Here is a 21,360-nt window from a genome sequence, read left to right as displayed (position 1 = left end):
TCTTTTCCATTTCATCTGCTCTTCTGCTTGCTGCCCACCTGTTCTCATTTAAGTTGTCCTAATAAACCCCTCCCCTTTCCTCCCCTATTTCTCTTTATTCTACCCTCCTCCCCACTCTTGTTTGGTCTATTTCCCCCTTTGAGTCTTGTGACTTATTTTGACTATTCTCTCTTGCTATCTCTTTTGCAGCCTCGATTTTCATTTCTCTGCTCCTCAAAATACACTTTATTTATTGTTCCGAAACATTTTTGTCTTATCTTGTCTTCCCTCTCTTTTCCTCACCTTTCAGGGAGTACAGGCTTACCTTTTGTCTCAAGGTGACTTAGAGCATCTGCAGCTGTTGCCGCGATATATGAAGCAATTTAGACTCAAGCAGGAGGTGTGAGGAAGCCGAACCTCTGCCCTCTGGTGACTCCAGACGTGGCGACGACCCTGTCAAGGTTGCAGCTTGCAGTTAATCTTCATACTTAGAGACAAACTGGGACACCAGATTCAGTTTGAACTTCTTGGCAATGATATGACTGAAAGAGTTCAAAAGCAAGAGAATGCCTGCATTGTATAGAAGAACTGAACATCCCTGGTGGAAAATTATGAAGTGACGTGTGTCTGAGTGGGTGCGTGACAGAATAAATTAATAATGTTTCAGCTTCAAGTGTGGTCCTTATAAACTCCTGAGTCCTCCTGTCATGACATCAAATCTCCATGCTGTTAAAGGCATCTAATTATTCTTTATTTTTTCATCTGCCTCCCTCCCAGAGGAAAGCTTATTGGAATGTGTACCTTGTTTGTGGAATGTGAGTTGTGTCAGGCTGCACGTGACGTCTGCAGTCTGTCTCAGGTTCTTTGTTGACGTTTTCATATGCATGACTCATATCTTTCATCACTTGGCAAAACCGATCCTTCATTGTTTTTATGCAATCACTGAACAGAGACACACGTATTCACTGCAACCTGCAGAGGCTGTCAGGTGTTAAGTGACAAAATTCTGTTTGGTTATTACTGTGAGAACTCGGGGAAGTCTAGCAACGAAAAAAAAGATATTGTCTTGAATATCAACTATGGTTACCTTGTTTTGGTAGTTTTGATCAATATTCCCCAAGGTTTTGTGCAAAAATTTGAAAAAGTTCATACCTGGTTTAAATTCTTCTGACTCATGGCTGTTTACCGTCTTCAAATGAAAGGGGCATAAATAACAATAATTCTTCAAAATTATGAAGCAATCCACTATTTCTACCACAAAAGATGACAGGCTATTGTTGAAATTCTTTTTCTATCACATTATCTATAGATCAGAAGTTAATTTATTAAATTATCTTGAGATAGCAAAGCTTGTTTGATTGTGATTACACGGTTACATTAATTATGTTATCATCTAGGAATAAGGGCTTGTTTACTAAGTAACAGGTGAAAACGGTGAAGCTTGTTTTCCTGTCACCGTAAACAGTGAACTGCTGAAGTTTAGCAGAGCTGGTTAAACTTTTTTATATGCCCACAAATGCCACTGTCTGTGTTCAGGACCAAACTTTTACCAAACTCAATGTAGTAAACCGAATTATTGTACATGCCCTGACCTAATGTTATAGCCCCGCCAATAATCGACGTTGAAATATTTTTTTTTACACTGGAAACACTTAATTTCAGGCTAACAATAACCCCCGTAATGAAAACTAGTTTTCTCATGATAAAAGGTTACTACGTCAGGATGTTGAGAGAACAAAACGCAGATTTAGTGATAAGCAAATCACGTGAAAGTAAGCATTGTTATCTCAATAACAGAATAATCAGCTCATGATCTCAATATTACAATATCAAATAAGATAATTGCAGGCAAGGCCACTCTTGGCTTCAATACTGATGTGACACAGTGTGATAAACACAAAAAGCTAATGAGAGCAGACAGGGCACGAGTGAAATGATAACAGAAAGGCCAACATATTTCAGTCAATAAGAAAAAAAAGAGTTAACTAAAACTTAAAACTTTTTTTACTTCCTGTTTGGGTTTAGATAAGATTGCTTCAGTGGGGTTAAAAGAGCACCGTTGTTGGGGGTTAAAGTACATTCTTTTTATGTGACCATCATGGACTCTTTGCAGTTACTTTCATTACCACTAGAAGTCACATATTCATGATTTTGTCCTGATCCCTGGCAAGAGGAAAAGAAGGACCCAAATGTCGAACTAACAGGCAGCAGGAAGTAGGCAGGTGTCAAAAATTAAAACTTTATTCAACGCGTTGCAGTGGCCTGGAAAGCTGGAAGAGGGAGCTTCAACAAAAAAAGACGACCAGGATCTGGCACCGTACAAAGGAAAAGCTGGAATAATTATACTGAGGGAGACAACGGCTTGATGCAGACCAAGTGAGGCAATCAGAAACAGACACTTGGTGTGGCAAAACGTTTAACCAACTGTAATGAATAGAGGGGGCGTGAACAGCAAAATAAAACAGGAAGTAAAGTTAACCAGAATACAAAACTTAAGATGTAAATTTAAAACCCTACTAAACCAAATACATACTCAAACACATCAAAATATCACAGAACATATATTGCATGCCTGTATGAGCAAATGCAACATGGGCTCAAAAAACAGAAATGTTTATTCTCTCCTTTACGACTGATATCATACATGAATTAATTGCAGTTTTAAATCGTGTTACTGAATTATAATCCTACCAAATCAATATTTCTGTTCCCCTTGAACACAAAATTGTCTAAAAGCAAAAACAAGCTGTACTGCTAAATAATTAGATTATTATCCAATTAGCTACCCTGGCTACACTATATTAGTCTATTTGGTTGATATTTACATTGGTGGATCATGATGAAGTAAAGTACTCTCTATAACTCTATGTACTTTCTTTTCCATACATATATTTTAATATGTATTTTTATCCAAAATATCTGATATTTCATCCTGTGTGAATCCAGGCTTTGTGTTATCCCAACAAACACAACTTAACCACATACTTTTCAAAGCTTGCTGAGCCTCTTTTGTGCTCTTCAGGGAAATTACGTTGAACTCTAAAAAAATATGGGATCAGGAGCAGAGCAGAGGATTAAATCAATATGAAGGTCCAGTCTGAAGCAATGTCCCAGCAACAAAGCAGAGAGTAATGGAAAAATCAAAGTGCTCAATGTTTTGACTCTGTAACATTACTCATCGGGCCTACTGCAAAGAGTCTTATCTTGTCATGACAACGACACAAAGAGAGAGTAATTGCCATGGTAACAGGTCACCTTGAGTTGAAGTAGCTTATCTTTGTCTAAAATTGCTTCAGGTAAGTGTTGGTTGAAAATTTACGCCATATCATAACCAGCACTCTGTCTGGCTCATCAAACTCCAAAATAAATCGTGTCAAAATTTGAAAGGTTGACAGTGGATTCGAAGTGAAAGAAGAACATCGGTGCCAGTTGGCACAGTTTTATTTCTTCTTTTTTTCCCCCTGCAGTATATTTGTCAGTCACAAGCTGACGAACGACCCAAATGCCTGAGGGATATTCCTCCAGGACACTGCAGCAGATGACTGACCTCCATATGACAAGATCAGAGAAGCAGGCTTTGATCGGCTACCAGATCATCTTCTTCATCAGCTGTTCAATCTTTTTTTTTTCCCGTTTAAGCTTGTCTTTTTTTCAACCTTACACTCACGAAGAAATGGCTCAAGTAGTGCCGTTTGACCCTCTACAATAAAACGGTTGTTGTTAAAGTCTACCCCTACCTGAAAAAGAGCACTCTCTGATTGGTCAGCTCAAGTGACCTGATCAGGCACCAACCACTATTCCACATCAGCTCTGCTAGGATTTAAGTTTTCCAGGACGTATGAAATTCTTGAAAAACACCACAAACTGTTCATTTTGAACTGAAAAATAGCTTTTTTGTCAATGTTGTGACAGATACTTGTGTATGAGTAACATATATTGCAAGGCAGATCATAAAAACACTTTAAAAGTTCAAATAATTTGGGAAATACACCTTTCTTCAGACCAAGTACACACACACATTCGGGTACTTGCCATCATCTTGTATAGTACTTCATAACATCATTAAGCCTGATTCTTACTCGGCGCAACCGCGCAACTGTTCTGGCTCGAGAACCATTAATGACGTCATCGAAAGCGCCAGCCCCTTCACAGTTCCTTCAGCTCATAACCGCAGTTTGCGCCGAGTGTGCGTCACATTTGCAGTTCTCTCCAGACCAGCGGGCGTCACTGTTGAGGAAACAAGCTGAAAAGCATACGAAGAAAGCATACACAATGCCACCTGTGGTGTCACGTCAGCAGAGGCTGGCACATCTGATGCGGATGCGGAATGAATTTACTCTGGGTGTAGAACTGTATATGTATCTCAGAGCTAAGCGGCTGCGGCAAAAACAGAAGAGAAGGTGGAATGTTCGTCCTTTGCAACAAGACGAACTTTGTCAAACGTTGTCAAACGTTGTCCTTTGGGACAACGCTGTCCTAGTGTAACTTCATAGACGTGTCGTACAGATGTTTGTGGAGGCGCACCCTCTCGGTCACCGCGGTCTCTGCAGTGTTCATGTTTTCTTTCTCTTGGTCAGCTGTTTCCGGTTAAGCTTGCGCCAAGTCAGAAAAAAAGTTGTGTGCGCGCCCTTGCGCCGCGCGAGGATTTTTTAGCTTGCGACGGGGGGCGTGGCGGAATTTTGGGTCACGTGACCGTTTGCGCCATTTGCGACCAGCTAGTATGAATGGGTCAAAGCGAGGTTGCGCCGAGTAAGAATCAGGCTTTATGGTTACAGCAATAACTTTCCCAATGTTTGATTTTCCTCAGATGTCTATCCCTTTATGACCACAACTTTTGTATTGATGTCATGTGAATGTCCTTCATGTTTTCGCAGTGTTGTAATGTGTTGTCGTCAGCATCTTCGATAGACTGTATTACAAAAGATGGAGATAGCATTTGGTTTCAGAAATGTAGCCTATGCAGAACTGCCCTAAACCTATAGCTGTAACTCTCTGTTTTGTGGTTTCTTCAAGAAGTCAGTTTGTATAGAAATCTATGGATGAATTCATCTGATTTGTAACCTGAGCAAACAATTTCTTCATTAGTTAACAATCTCAAATGTTAGTTTTACATCTTATTTGATATTGCAAAGTTACTTTTTTCATAATCACGACATACTTTGTGTTGTGAAGGTTTTTTATAGGCTCATTTAAAGTTAAATGAGATCATAGAGCACTGTATGAGACAGGACAGCACCATGCTGTGGTTGTAACATTTCTATTCAAAGGGAGTGCATTGTGGCTACGGCTACACGAAAACGAAACGAGGTTTTTTTTGAAAACGGGTACGAAAATTCTTGCGACCACACGGAAACGCGCTGCTGTCCAGACGAAAACGATGAAACGATGCAGTACACACGCCACTGTGTCACGCCACGCTGTGAGACAATAGAGAAGTGTTAAAATTGGCTCCCAGCGTCAACGTGTGACTGACGCAAAAACGTTTTAGCTGTAACAATGGAAACGAAACGAGGCCGTTTTCAAACTTTCCCACTCTGGAACCCGTTTTCAAAAACTATCGTTTTGGGGTAGTGGGAACGCCGGCTCCGTGTGGCCGCGACAGCGAAACGATAAGAAAAAGTATCGTTTACAGTGAAAAACGTTTTCGTGTAGCCGCAGCCTGTGTCTCTGGTTCTCCAGTTTCAGTAGATCAAAATGGCAAAGGCCAGATAGTTGTGAGAGCAGCATCCTGGGTAAGACTGTCTATCATTTAAACAGAATATAGGCTGTCTTTGGAAACCCTCTACCCTCACAGAACATTTTCAACGAAGCTGGGCGTTGATGGTTGTTTGGCTGCTAACATCAGCAAACGTCCATGAATCTGCACTGCATTGGTTCTTCTGATTCTGCGAATTTTCACTCCTCTTTCTTCCACTTTAACATACACTTTACTCTATTTTTTGTAAGATGACTTTTTTCTTTAAAATACTGACTTTGCTCCAACTTCAACTTGCTTAGCAAATGAGAGGTAAATATTACAATGATGTAAAGCAACATTGCAAACAAGTTTAAGTTTAAGAAACAGACATTCTTACCAGTATTCTGCTCTTATAACTAATTCAATGTTCATCTTGGTTTCTTGAAACAAGAAGCTACCAATGAGCAGTGGCTTTTGCTGATGACCACAGAAACTAAGTAGTTTTACAAATAAGAGTAAATAAGCAAATTAAACAAATAATCTGTACAATAAAGTCGTTAGCTGTCTGCTTGCTTAGCATCAACGCCAGAATTAGTAGAAAAAAAGAAATTATGGCTTTGTCAAAAGCTATCAAAAACCATCTATCACCCTCAACCAATATTTCATTATTTCTGACATACTGTATATAGTGCACTCTAACTTTCAGGAAAAGTTGTTACTTGTAAAGTTTTCCTTTTGTGTTTTTGTTCAGACTAGCAAAGCAGGCTACCTGGCTTGGCTAAGCTTGATTGGCTTTTTCTACTTGTTGGCAGTTTTTTCTTCTAAACAAACCTGTGCCTAGCTGTAGCCTCCTATTTGGGAGGACCAATTTTGGATCAAAGTAAAAAAATATAATAAGTGACTCAGATTAGGTTGCCAAGACTTCTTCTGTTGCACCCATGAATTAAGATTTTTGCAAGGAAAATGTGGTTCCATCACCCAAACAAAACCGTTATAAGTAAAAGTTAATTGTAGCACTGTATTGTACATTTGGATGTCTTTTGTCCGTGCTTAATTTGATCGAAGCACCGGAGATCAATTGGAAATTAATTTGCTTTGCGAAGTCCCAGGTTTTGGATGACTCTTTACAATTGTTCAGATGAACCATTAACAGAACCATTAAGCCAGATTCCTTTTTAATTCAACCAAACCTTCCACATGTAAACATACCTTAAACCAGTTTCTCTGCCCAGACATGAAGCCAAGACTTTATAAAGAGGAAACACACATGCACGTTCATCCAAAAAGGCTCTTTAATTGGTCTAAGTGATTAATTACAGGGTAAAGGAGCCTGGTAACATAGATACTAGAATAGCTTTCAATTACCTCATTTGAATTTGATAATTAAAACCGTTAGGAGGAGATGGGGGGGACAAGGGAATATAAAAGAGTGGGGGGGGGGAAAGGGAGTGATGAAAAACCTATCTGCCAACTGATATTTAACATAGTAATAACAAATGTTCCAATAAATCAGAAACAGTTTTCACAAACAAAAACTCAGAATGTGCCAGAGATGTGTTTAGAAAAACAATGAGTATAAATTCCTATCATATTAGAATACATGAATATGACACTAACCAATCTCAAATATCACATTCGTCTATATCAACATAGTATTTATAATACGGCATTTGTTCAACATGAGGCCCTGCGTGTACTGTGTTGTGCTGTTCTGTAACCTCAGGGGACCCAGTGAGGATGAAGAGTCCATGGTTTAAGACACCTAGTGCTGGTCAACACTGTCCTAATCCTGCAATCATTTTGCAGACTGTGTTCATATGGACTGCTTTCATATGCCTCCTCTGACTTGTCACTAAATAAAGACATGAAGGGCTTAGCTCCAAAACATATAAATATTTAAAGAACTTACCTGATATTCATTAACAGATGTCAAAAATGATTACTTCATTTTAGAAAACTGTCAGTCTCTGTGACTGGAGTCATAGTGCTTTAATAATGAATGCCTCATGTTGGAGTTAAACTCTTCACATCTGCATTGCAATTGTCCTCTGATATCTTGCTACAGTGGCTACTTGTTTTTGGTGGCTGTATTCAAAGAGACAATCCCTTATCTCTTTATCCCTTATCATTATTTGTCTCCAGTTGTTCATCTGCAAGACGACACCCAAGACCTTTCACAATATAACATAGACAATACAAACATGAAAAACTGCATTTAGTTTCACAATGTACCAGTATTTTGGACTGTTGTAAATCTTAGTGCACATTAAAGTGCAGAAAGCACAAATACTGTTCATTGGAAAGCAGCTAATTAGTTAAACCAACCAATTCCAGCTTGACACAGCTTTCCCAAAGATCCCAATGCAGTCTTCTTTCAGTGTGTGTCCATCCTTTGAAGATCCAAAATTCTTTTTACCACACTTAGTCACACTGAAAATGAACAGATACGTTAAATCATAAAAACTCTGTCCATAGTGGTAATGTTTATGGGTATTGTCTCCTGTATATTCATGGTTTCCATCTTATGAGGTCTTTATGGTTTCCAATCAGACTTCAGATTGTAGACTGGACACCCGTCGCCAGGGACGAAATACACAAGGGCTCCCCACAGGTTGGCCCCCTGCTCCCTGCCCTGCCTGAGTCTCTGATCCAGTCTGGGATCCCTGATACATCCCATAGGCCCCATAGACACTGTCCTGGTACAGCAGGGCCCCCTGGCCCCCACATTGTCCACCACCACAGGCCAACAGCTGGCACACTGGGCTGGAAGCCTGGTTGTGGTGTTGCAGGTCCAGCGGACCGTGGTAGAGGGGGAGTCCTGGGTACGAGTTCAGGTAGTGTGAGTACTGTCGGCTGAGCAAGCTGGTGGCTCTCCGCATCACACCCCGCCCTAACCCAGTTCCATATCGCAGTGCTTCTCCATACGTTGGGAGGTGAGTGGAGTGGGAGTAGCGCAGCCTCTGGCCCTTACGCCCAATAGGCTTTCTCTGGTCCTCCCTAATGTGGAGGTAGGACTGGTTCCTTGGGAGACACAGGTTGTTTCGAAGATGAGCAGGGTTGTAAGCCTTGGCAGATGTAGTTGGATGGAGAGTGCATGGAAACAGGTCTGGCAGGGTTGAAGGTGATTGGCTTGACAGGGAAGACTGGGATTCATCAAGCTGGCGAACCTGCTCACCCCCCCAAGTTGCTTTAAGAAAAGAGGGGCGGCGGTGCCTGCGTCTCCCTCTCAGCACAAGGTCCTCTGGGGGCCAAGAGCTGTAGTTATCTACCCGAGGACATATATTTTCTCCCGAATAGATGTTGTCAACAACTGAGGAGGATATATGGTTGTTTTGGAGGTGGTTGGCTTTGAGCTCACTCAGAGTGATGGGACTTTTGTCACTTTTTAGCAGCTCCCCGTGTTTTCTCCTCTCTATATCCCCATCCTCACATTGAAAACTCTTGGACCTCCTTTTTCGTTGAGTGAAACCCACTTGAACGTGTTGGTTTTGGGACGAGGAGACTGGATGAGAGGTGTATATGTCAGGTAGTTGGAGATCATTGTATGGGATGAAAGGCGAGTGAGAATGGGTGTCTACATAGACTCTTCCAGTGGTCTGGTAGTGATGCGGGTGCTGATAAGGGAGCGGTTCTCCTACGGCCAGGTGTGGGCTGCTCAGGCTGGAAACAGGAAGTGATCTGTCATAGAGACATGATGACGAACGAGTTGGAAGTGTGTAGCGTAGTGGTGTTGGCCTGGTTACGCCCCTATGTTGTTTCAGAGTGGTAACACCAATTAGAGGTGGGGTAAGGGAGCGCTGAGGAAGAGAGCAATGATTCTCTGCAACATAAGCAAAGCCTCCTGGCACAGCCTCTGTGGCAACTTGCGAAACACGAACAGGTAAGCTGCCACCATGCCGACTCAACTGCTGTATGGTCTTTGTAGCGTTGTCAAGGGAGCTCTCAACGTTGGCAGTGGAGACCAAGCCCTTGGCGGTGCGAAGCATCTTAAGCATATTTGCTTGAGCATAACTGGAGGTCAGGTCAGGTTTAGCCAAACCAGATGAATGCCCAGGATCCTCCACTCCTTTGAAACAACTGTAAATACCCTTATAGATAGAAAAAAAGAAAATGAGAAAACAAGTAAATTTATGATTAACATTTATGATTAACCTTAGATTAACCAAGCAGGCCAAATAGGACAATTTCACAAACATTATTTCAAGCAATTTGTGAATCCCAAAGTGATGACCTGCCTCTCAACTAGAAAGATCCCCATTAATATTGTCTCATTTTATCACAGAGGCAAGTTTCAATACTAATTCATTACGCATCCTACTGGGACTCAAAGAAAGATTGTTTAATTTGAGAGGATTGACTTAATAAATGTACACAACAAACAACCCAAATGCTCTTTCAGAACAAACTGTCTCCAACAGCATGGACAAAAAGGCAAATCCCATGACTTCTCCCTGCTTACAGTTGGCTGAGAAATCCTGAAAGAGACAAATTTAATTTGGTCCTTGGGGTCGCCACATAAGGATTAATGATTAGATAGTCATTTAGCACTTAATCTAATCAAACCCAGATCCGGGCACAATGGTATAATTACACAGCAGAGAAGGCTGGCGTCCAGAGACATTTCGAAGGCTGTAACTTAAGCCAGAGCTGTTGGCATCCATAAGCACATTCCAAAACAGAGTCAACAAACTGGGTAGAAATTTAGGCTAATAGAAGTTAAATGCTAAGTTAAAAACTAAAATTAGAGCTATCTTTTCTCTTATTCGTAATAAGAGTGTTATGCGTTTTAGCTACAATCAAAAGAAGCTCCTACAATCAAACCATGTAATTAGATGCAAATACGCATTCATTTGCATTAATTTGTCATCACATAAAAGCCATTTCATGTAAAACAGTAAATTGAATCGAGAAAAAAAAACAACATCCACTTAAAGTCAAAGTTATTGACCAGTCAGGCCTTCAGTCTCTGAACCACATTTTTTCACAACTAATTTAATTACAGCAGGGCAATCAGTTAAAAAAAAAAATAATAATTGGTCAATGAAGCAGTTTCTCACTGCCTAGTTTGTCATACCAGCTGACGTTTAATAAACAACTCAGCTCTTTCACAAAAAAATAACTTAACTGACAACAAATCTCACCCTACTGATGGCCAACAGGAAGTCAAGTTTGTCAGACTTGTGAAGAGAGTGTCGTAGTTTCCAATAGAGCAGGTGTTCCCAAGCAAAGACCAGCAGACTGAGGCCCATAGCCACCAGAAGCATGTAGAACACGCCAGCCATGTTGTCGATGTCCAGTTTGCTGCTCATCACTTCATTCTTCTCGTTCTGGCAGATGCCTGACAACCAGACAGTCTCCAGGCGTTCTGTGTCTCCTAAAGGTTTAAAGGAGGGAAGGAAGAAAAACAGCATGGAGGTATGAGGACTGGACACATCAGTGAAGACAAAATGGAGTCCACAGTTCAAATTACCAGAAGTCAAGCAACTCTCAACTCCATTGTGTGTGTCTTTGACAACCAGTCTAAATTAGTGATGCCACAGTGATGAAACCGAATTACACATGAACTGACTGTGATCCACGTGATGTCTTTGTGTGAGTATCTGTCTTAAATATGTTTTTTTTTACCTAATATGAGCAGAAAACTAGTAGGATAGGAGCACTTAAGAGTCCTGGAGCAACAGTTTAATGTTTCGTCAGAACTGCATCCAAACTTGCACAGTAACACTTGAAATAATGCACTATAAATGTCAGATTTCATTAAATTATTTTCAGTCATTGTGTGATTATTTGTTGAAACACCTTTGATTTAGAAATTGCACGATGTGAATGCACGTGCGGTGACAGCTCAACCCTGAATTGGATTAAGCAGGAATAGAAAATGGATGGATGGCTGGATTAAGGCAATAGAAAGTTAAAAAAGTATTAATAGATCTAAATGGAGGGTGTCTTCACCGGAGAAAATAGTCTTGCAAGTCTGTACACAAACTCTTTGGGCATTGATTGCAAAGAATATGACATGGTTATTCCATCTTTTAAATCTTTTACGTCTTTTTGCTGTACTGGTTTTTCTGTATCACAACACACTGCTTGGACAGCAAATTTAGGCCTTTTTCATGGCAGATATTTTGACTGGAAAATGTAGGACAAGCATTCATTTTTTTAAAAGGGATGCATTCCACTTACAGGACTTTCTGCTGTTGAGCAATGTTCTTGCATGCACAGGTGCAGAAGTGGAATGCGGCCCTCACTAATACACCGTATCACCATTCTGAAAGATTCTTGCAATAACATCACTTTTTTTGTCTTCTTTGTTCTTTGGTGGTGAGAATACAGTTCACTGTGCTCACAAAGCACTGTTTGTACAGAGATATTTTAAACACATCTCCATTAACTATCATTTCCACATACACTACTCCTTCCAATCCCTGAACAGGTTGCTTCAACTTGAGCTAAACTCTCCTTACCATTCTCCTCCATACAAACCTGTGAGTGTGCGTGTGGGGTGCTCTTAAGCTCTTAGAGGAGAGAGGATATTAACTCCACACCAGCAGACATCATGGCAGGCGTGTTTGCGTTTATGTGTGTGAAGGAGGTAATCATATCCCTAACACTTCCTGCTGTTGTGCAGGATATTAACTCTTCCCTGTGAGCCCACTTCCCTGCTGACACAGCACACGTTGATCTGGGCTAACGCCAGGTCCAACTGATAAAAGTTTGGGAAGATGTGAGTGTGCTTGGTTGCTTGGAGTTGTGCTATAAGTTCAGAGGCTACACCTGATGCTAATTTGTATCTTATTTAGATTTGTATGCCAGTTTGTACTGACCCTGTGCAGTGATACACGACACACCAAAAGTTAAATTCTGACCACTTGCCATCACTGTTGAAGAGAACAACTTGTGTCTTGATCTTGATTGAACTTCTGCTCTGACGTGCCTTCTCTCATCTAAAAACTGGTTCTTCGTCTCTGGGTCTTTGTACCTCTTTGAGGTACAAAGAGAACAAAGGTGCATGAAGAAACTGCTTTGAAGGGGATAGTTGCCAAATTTACAGCAGGTACAGTTCTGCTTTTTAAAGGCATCACGTTTGAACCTTTAGATCACACCTTGTAAGATTTAGATCTATACTCACCATCTCCGAGGAACTGTAGCAATGCCAGGTCTACATATCGTTTCCAGCGGGATTCTTTCTGCAGGGCAATGCCGTATCCTGTGGTGGCAAACACTTTCCCGCTGCCAATAGTCACCAGTTTGCAGCCCTCATCTTTCCCAGCCATGTAGTTCAAAACAGCAGCATCATAAATGAAGGCATCCAGCTTCCTGCAGGAGTAGATAATCTTCATTAAGTCTTGCATACTTATATTCCTCTCTTTTTCTAAGTGTATTTATCATACCTTGTTTTCTCTCATAGGAGCCAGCACCATCTGTAGTTATCCTTGTTTTCATGTATTGAATACTGTGTATGTAAAATTGCAGCTGACAACATTCAAAACAACTTCCTAAGTTTTAAGACTTTTCTACCTTCCAGGCTGCCATTGCGTTTGGTTAATTTCCGGGACAGTCAGCTCTTGCTTGAGATTGGCAATCCATCACAGTGATCCTTTAGTCAGCTCTTTAGAAAAAGCTGCTGTTTGTGAAAAGATTCTGCTTACAGCTGGCACTACCACAGAGAGTCTACAGATGGGCTATAAGCACAGCATGTCAGACAGTGCCAGACTAACTTAGAAGGCTTTCTCAACCTGGGCCCTACGTATTCTTGTTTTGAGACTAAAATACCGATGGCCAAAAAAGTCTTTGCAGTCTGACTCATACAGAGCAAAAAAAAAACGCGACCAGCATCTACATAATGACAACGTTGTTAGATAATGGACAATTAAACCACTTTTAACTTTGCCGTGGATGATTGCACTTTGTTATGACATTTCGTTTGTTAAATGTTTGCCAGTCGTTGCATTATTGATTAATATGGGTCAGAATGCACCAGAAGAATTGGAGTTAGTTTACTTCATTGTCTGACAAGCATATATGTCTTTGCCAGAGTTTATTGGATGTAATCAAACTGTCGCTGAGATGTTTCAGTGTGGAACTTTGTAATGAAGCGAACCCTGCTGAATAGTTTGGCCAAAACTAAAGTAAAATTCAGATGGATTGACATTCTAGACAAGTTTCAGGTCTGACAATTATTTTCCTTCAAAAGACAATCAATAAAAATATTAGCACATGCAATCTGTTGTCCGAACAAATGTTTCCCCGTGTTCTTCAAATCTGAGCTAGATAGTTGTAAAGATGAAATGTTTGACAGCACTTTTTCATACATATTAAGCAGCACTAGACACGACTTTGCATCTAAAAATATACCCATGTCATGGCCTAATTCAAAAATAGGTGTGCAACACAAAGGGTATCAAATCTCTGCTGTATCACCCAAATTATCATCATAATTACTGCATCATCTTATGTCTTCAGTGGCATTACAAGCAGTTAAATATAACTTCTTAATTTTAATTATACTATACATAAGTAAATAAATGTGTACCCATGTTTGAGGCTCTCTAGGGCTTCCTCCACCCCTTTCTGGTTGTATCTCATCATGTGTGTGTGCATGTCGGGGTAGTTGCTGCGGATGTTCCTCTCTGTGCTCCCATTTGGGACTGTCCCAAAGCGAAAAGGAGGGTAATGCTCCTGTGGTTTCTGGAACTGTAGAGAGACAGTTGATAAGTGGAAAAGGAAGGGGAAAGATGATCAGAGAAGTGAAGAATGGAAGACGATAGGTGGAAGTTAGGAGAGGACCAGTAGATAGGAAAAAAAAAGCAAGGACAAAAAAAAAATCTAATTAAATGAGGGGCTAGAGAGAAGACGAGGTGGAAGGTAAAAAAAACAAAGATAAAGGTAAAAATAGGGTCGGGGAGGCAAACAGGGAGGAAATTATGTGAAAGGGACGATGGAAACTAAGACAAACGGGAGTGAAAGTTTTCATTTTTTTATTTCTATAAAGTATATAGGGAAGGTGAAGTACTGGAGGAAAAGAAAAGCAGTTGAAAAGAGAACAAAAGGCAAATGGAAGAGAGGAGAAAGGGGTGAAGGTAGGAAAAGAGAAAAGCAGTAAAAAAATAGTGAAAAAGAAGGGATGGCAGGAAGGTAAAAAGGAAAATGAGTCGAAAAAAGTTAGTAGAAGCAAGGAGAGACGGAAAAAGGAAAGGGATAGAAATTCAGAGAAAGGAAGAAACAAGAATCCAAAAGAAGAAACAATGGTGAAAATAGAAAAAAGAGGGGAGCAAAATCAAGAAATGATAAAGAAAGCAGTAAAAATAATGAAAACAGAAACTATGTGGGACTATAGGTTAAATTAAATAAATTTTGGAATCCTAAATTTATCTAATCAGCAACAAGACTCAAAGCTGGATAAATGGACTGTTTACCACTCACCCATCTGAGTTTGATTACATCTGACATCAGTCAACATGCATCTGTATGAAACTGTTTGAATAATTTCACCGCAGATCACATCTAAACCAGTTCAATGTGGACTTTCCCATTTAAAGGCATAACGCAGAATGAAGCAGAAATACATCCATTAGAGCTTAACTAAACCATAAACAGAGAAGACCTATTCATCTTGATTACAGCAGTGACCTTTTGAGCTGAGTGCAAATGAATGAGCCGATCAACATGAACGAGTGAATGGATATTCATGTATAGAAAATAAGAAACTACTGGATAGGTTTGGGCTTTTCTAAATCTTAATATTGTAGTCACATGTCCTATTTTCAATAGGAAAAAAAAACAGGTTGTAATTATTCCTCTCATCAAAACTGGTCGTGAAGAGATCCTGCTGATTCTAATCTGTGATTTGGTTTTGTCTTGATTTGGATGTTGTGCTTTGGCTTCTTGGATTTGTGTCATGTTCTGTAAAAATCTAATATTTCAATCGGTCAATAAAGTCTTTATCATGTCCATTGCTAATACTCCTGTTTGATAAGTTCAACCAGTCCTCCAACTGAAACAATCATATCTGTTGTTTGTTCATACCCTTTGATACAGCTTATAGTTCTGTCCGTAAAAGTGGGTTGAGTGAAATGCCAAAGTCTGTTGTTTAATAAGCCACAAAATCTACAAAAGGAGGAAAGAAGGATGGTTGGCTGGAGCAGCCAAATGCTGCACTTCTGTGGTTCTATGGGACACCTGAGATAGAGACTAGTGAATAACAACCTAAAATTTCACTAAAACAATCTTCTCACCTTCCTGGGGTCCGTTTCACAAAGCAGGTTCAACAAACTCTGGGTCTATTCCTGAACTCTGAGTTGATCTACTCTGAGAAAGAAAACTCTGAGTTTCCCTCATTTCAGGGTTAATAAACTCAGAGTTTTCACTAAACCTGCTTTGTGAAACGGACCTCAGTTGGTTTCGGACAATAACATTACTTTGACAGGTTTAGAAAACAATTGTAGTTTGGGCTTAAAGACTTACTCCCTCCATGGTTCAATAAGAAAACACAGTCTGTGGAATTCAACTGAAAAATACATTGACTTTAGCCTTTTTACTTTTATGACAAACGTATTTTTTGTCCCCTCACTCTGTATTTATGTTAGTGGACATCCGGATTGGATACCACCACTGTTTTTAAACCTTTCTGTTGAAAGATGACTTTAGTTGTCAACAAACATAATGTCACAACAAAAACCGAACAATTAATTGAACCAAAGTATTTATAGCCAAGCCCCAACATTTTCATTAGGAATATCTAAATCGCTGAGCTACAAGGCTGCACTAGCAGACATGTCCATTTATTTTAATCAACACAACCACTGCAGCACATTTTGAATCGGTTAAATTACATGAAGAACGATGATAGCGACCCGATTTTGAACCCGCACAAACCTAAAGGGCAGGTTGAGGATCAGGTGGTGGCCTCAAGCTACTGTATCTGCATAATGACTCCATGTGCAACAGGGCATCATCAGTTTCTCCAAGGTCACTAGCATAATTTCAATAAAACCCTGTGGCCAGGATGCACACTCTGAAAAATAAATTCCATCTTCCATCGACTATATCAGGTGTTTCAGTCATGTGTAGGATTTACTTTCTTATCTTATGATTATTTTTATATGACATACTCATTAGAGGAGAAAATGTGTATAAATCCACTCTTAGAAATAGTTCCACGCAGATTATTTCAGTCCCTTTTGAGATGGTTGACTAAACACTTCAGCAGCCAGCTGTAATTGCAGGTTTGCAGTAGAAGTCCTCAAAGTTCTCCTCTACTAATAGAGTAAGTAAACCCAAAGGCACCTGAGTAAACCAAGCACCATCAACCACTGGGCTAATGTTGAAGACCAATATACGACCCATGTTTTTGATTTCTTTTTTATTTTGTAACTTAACTTAATTTGCTTAGGTATGCAAATCAAAACAACTTTTTTTTAAGTAAAAAAAAATGTGACAGTTAGAACTGTAATGCATCCTTTGTACTATGCCACAATCTCCCTAATGGATACTATCAAATGTTCTTTGATTGTAATTACACGTCGTTTTAATTTACATGAGAAGGCAGGACAGTCTTTATTAGTTGGATTTCAACTATTAAGAAAGGACCTCTGAGAAGGAAATGAATCAGATTACAAAGGATAACAAATTTGATAAAAGTTAAAAATGAGTAATTTATTTCAGTCTAGATAAGCTTTATTTTCAACAACTTTCTTGGTTAACTTGTGACTAGTGTCGAGTGGCACAGTAGTTTATGTAAAATTAATTATTAGAAAGTTTATAGCCCCTAATGGTGCATTATGCTGCTCTCAGTGTTGTTGTTCTCTCTCTAATTAATTCTGTTTGGGTGGAATACAATTAGATTCAGGGCTGAATATCCTCAGGCCTGTTCAGATTCAGTTCTGACCATCCTCAGGTCTTTCATGGATGCAGTCCCCATTTTGAAAACAATTATTCCTGTCTGCCACTGAGAGTGGTTTTTCCACAGTATCTTTCCTGACAATTCTTCCCCAGAATGGAGAATTTAAAGGACCAACATGTTGGATTTTTTCTCTCTGTTTAACACAACTGTGGAATAACACCATTCTGAATACTTCAAACCAGAGAGATGTGACCTGAACCTGACAAATTCTTTTTCATGTAGAATCTCAGTCTTAAAGAGCAGCCAATGTTGTCCTGTACGGGCTACTTTATATCAGCTCACTTCTATGCTGCAGGATGGAATACATCTGAATAATAATACAAATAGATCGTTGTAGTGGCTCCATTGATCCCTGCCTCTGAGTTGTTTTTGCTTTGTATTGAGAAAGAAAAGGTGTCTTGTTTTTCAGGTTAGGTGTTTACGCACAAATATTTAAGTGGTGGGCAAAGAGTGCAGGTTTTGTTTTACTCAGTGGCTTTGCTGTTTTCTTTTTTAAATCGTTTGACATTTTGCGATCTTGTTCAAACAGTCTGAGAGAGATGAGAGATGGAGACGACACAGGGGGAATATTGATGGACAGACCCTGAAATACTGACAGGACAAGTTAAGACTCAGACACCATCTGTATTGACAGACGGCAGTAATTGATTAGTCATTCACACCACTGGGCTTCCCACTGATAGGAAAAGGACAGAGACATTCACAACAAAATCCTTCAGCTGGATTTCATCACAGGCTTTCTGTGGGTCTTTTGGCTCTCTGGTGTTTATGGTTTGATAATCAATGCAAAGTAAAGAAAAGGGGAGATGATGTGGCATGAGCCAGGTTTAAATGCAAAGATGTGATTCGTTCCTTATCTCATAGCTCCACAAAAACAGCCCTCCTTTGTTATATCTCTGTCAACTGCCCACTTTCATAATCATTCTGAGGTTACTATTGAACTCCTGTTTATTCAGTCTCTTACCTTCTTGTCAGAGAGGCCAGACACTGTATCGATATACTGTTCCTGTATCATGAAAGCGGCCAGATTGGCAGTGTAGGAAGCCAGGAAGATAACAGCAAAGAAGGCCCAGACCAGCACCATGATTTTACTGGTGGTTCCTTTGGGGTTTTCAATGGGGACAGAGTTGTTGAAGACAATGCCCCACAGAAGCCACACTGACTTTCCGATGGTGAACGTTGGACCACCAGGAGCTGAGGAAAGAGCCAGAGGAGGTATTTAGAGTTTGTGTGAAAAGGTCCTCATTTGATGCTAAAATATTCACAGGCTAGAGAGGAAAAAGAGGCGGCTCTGTTTAGATTTCCTATGACTGATCACTCAAAGAAAATTTCCACTGCCCCCCCAAAGCGGTTTGTTGTGGTACTCGCATCACATTTACAAACATTACATTTAAAAACCTTAAAAGTGACAATTCTTCTGTGAGTTGAAAACTGACATTAGAGGGCTGTTGACCAAGCAGCAACATGACAAGTTGAAAATGAGTTTGTTATCTCTGAGAGTAGTCTGACTCACCAGGTGTACCAAGTGGCCCCTCTTTTCAAGTGGAATTTACCTCCCCTTCATGTTTATATTTTCACAGTCCCCTTTAGGACAAAAGAACAATCTCAAATCTAGAACCTACATGCTGAAATGAACATGCTTTGATAAAAATCAGCTTAGTTCTTAGACTCAGGAGCAGTTTCTTCTGTCAGAGAGAATAACTTCCTTTGTTACAGATTTTGGGCTTTGGAACTTTACTGAGCTTTTACATGCACAAAAGCCATAAAACACGCTGAATTAAAGGAAAGCCTGAGCATAGGTTGCCCTCTTTAAGTAAATAAAGAATGTTTTAACAAGGTAAATCCACCCATTAAGAACAGCCACCACATTTTTACCCTTCAGAGTGATGACATTGTAACTGTCCACTGTTCAGTGGGTAAGTAATCCTGACCTATCTCGTGCCCTTGTGAAAACTTCCAAACAACAGAACAATTTCACTGCCTCAGCCCATTTCCATCGCTCTCTGCCATCATTGCTCATGTGCATCAAAGGAGGGCGCACTGCCATCAATCACACTTCGATTAGTCCAGCCACAAATGCTAATTAAAACAGGGAAATGACCTTTCGGACCTGCAGACGGGCATGCTCTGTCAGCGCTGCATTCTGGGATTGATTAGCCCTCTTCCCAAAATCTTGTTGAGGAACTCTAACTGTTGCAGTACATGCAGATGGGACTGGATTTAGACAGGCTAACTGTGAAACTCTGAGTAGGATGCAAATTGAGTAGTTTCACGCTATCTGGTGGATATTTTTCAAAAGAAATCTATACAAATAACTAAACTTAATCCATTTAGCCATTACACCCTCTGAACAGCTGATTTCATGGGATCAATGAGGACTAAACTGTTTTTCCCTCTGCTTTGAAAATGCTACAGGAATTAATCACTCTTCTATCATCAGTCATATTATGTCAGTGAAAATGGAACAAAGGAGTAAAACTAACCTTTGGCGCTCACCAGACTGCGATTATAGCCAACTGGGCTGCAGTATTCAAACACAAACACCGTCACAGCCACCACTGTCAGGCACATCACAAACATCATGACCCAAACTGCTGGGCTATAGGGCTCTGCATTAGGAGAAGAAGTGAAGGTACAAACATGGATTTAGATGTCTCTGTTTGTTCTTCCTGCTTCTAAAGCTAAGGTACTGAGGGGCGTTACTATGTGCAGCAGGAGGATAGCAGAGGGGAGAACGAAGAACCACCTGATATGAAAATTAAAGAGAGAAATACTCTGAGGATCTTGTGCTGAATATTGTTGTTTGGGGTTTGGAAATAGAGATTTAGGAGTGTGAGGTGTTGTGTGTAAAGGGATTTAGATGTGTGCTGCAGTTTTTGGTGGGATAAAAGCTTAAAGGAAAGTTTCCTGAAGCATCTGCAGGGATAGAACTCGTGTAAGTAGGCCAGGAGCTGGTAGGAAAGAAGCTGGTGGAAAACATGGCAAACATGTACAACTAAGTCCAAGAAAACAGATGCAATCACCTGTCTGAAATAACAGAATAAAATCAAAATGAAAGAGGAAGAATTTTTTTCTCACCAAGAAAGGCAGACGGGGATACAGTTCCATTGCTGCGTGCTACCATTACGCTGATGCCCGTTTCAACAAATGGCACAGAGAAGTCAATGATTTCAGAGCGCTCCTCATTGATAGTGAGAGAGCCAATGGCCATGTCAGCTCGTCTGTACACAACCTGAGAGAACAAGCAGGGACAGAGAAAATACAATAAACCAATGGGAAAGTTCTCCAGCGATGCATTCAAAGTGGTCAGCAATGATTTCATGGTGGATTTTACTTTAACTCAAGTCGGCCTGAATGGGTGGGTTCTAACACAATTCAACCTATTTGCCTGAAACTGAGTAAATTCAGGGTTTTGTGTTCAATACTTTTTTTAACAAGGACGTCTCAAGCAGAAAACATTTTTCACTTTTTGTCATGCTATTCGAACAATGGATGTCTGCAGGGAAAAATATTTGTCTCATCATTTGAGCATGAAGGAAGAAAGAACGCATCTCAAGATTGCTGATATTCAAGGTAGCTTTATGAATGTTGTACACAAACACAATTATGCGGCTACAGTGGCAGAGTGCCCTCAGGCAGAGAAACACAAGAAAGAAGGCTCCTCTGACGAACACCTGTTCAGGGTGTTTCACTTTCAGCTGCAGCTGTGTTGGATATGGTTTGGCATCTAAAGAAGCAGAGCATATTCAAATGTATACACTTGACTGCATATTGTTTGCCTACATAAAACTTATCAAAGACA

General features: G+C 40.2%; 1 protein-coding gene across 1 annotated transcript in view; it reads right to left on the bottom strand.

Moving 5' to 3' along the window:
- Nucleotides 1-6,950: 6,950 nt before the first annotated feature.
- LOC142373848 (glutamate receptor ionotropic, NMDA 2C-like) overlaps nucleotides 6,951-21,360 on the bottom strand; it is a 65,965-nt gene continuing 51,555 nt past the window's right edge. Inside the window, exons 10-16 of the mRNA XM_075457292.1 lie at nucleotides 20,637-20,790; nucleotides 20,042-20,167; nucleotides 18,523-18,752; nucleotides 14,190-14,350; nucleotides 12,786-12,973; nucleotides 10,798-11,030; nucleotides 6,951-9,744 (exon numbers count right to left, since the gene is read on the bottom strand). Coding sequence (XP_075313407.1) covers nucleotides 8,203-9,744; nucleotides 10,798-11,030; nucleotides 12,786-12,973; nucleotides 14,190-14,350; nucleotides 18,523-18,752; nucleotides 20,042-20,167; nucleotides 20,637-20,790 — 2,634 coding nt within the window. The 3' untranslated portion in view covers nucleotides 6,951-8,202. The remainder of the gene's footprint in view (nucleotides 9,745-10,797; nucleotides 11,031-12,785; nucleotides 12,974-14,189; nucleotides 14,351-18,522; nucleotides 18,753-20,041; nucleotides 20,168-20,636; nucleotides 20,791-21,360) is intronic.

This window comes from Odontesthes bonariensis, chromosome 23 (genome assembly GCF_027942865.1).
Source record: "Odontesthes bonariensis isolate fOdoBon6 chromosome 23, fOdoBon6.hap1, whole genome shotgun sequence".
NCBI lineage: Eukaryota > Metazoa > Chordata > Actinopteri > Atheriniformes > Atherinopsidae > Odontesthes > Odontesthes bonariensis.
This window is presented reverse-complemented; position numbering and strand designations above follow the sequence as displayed.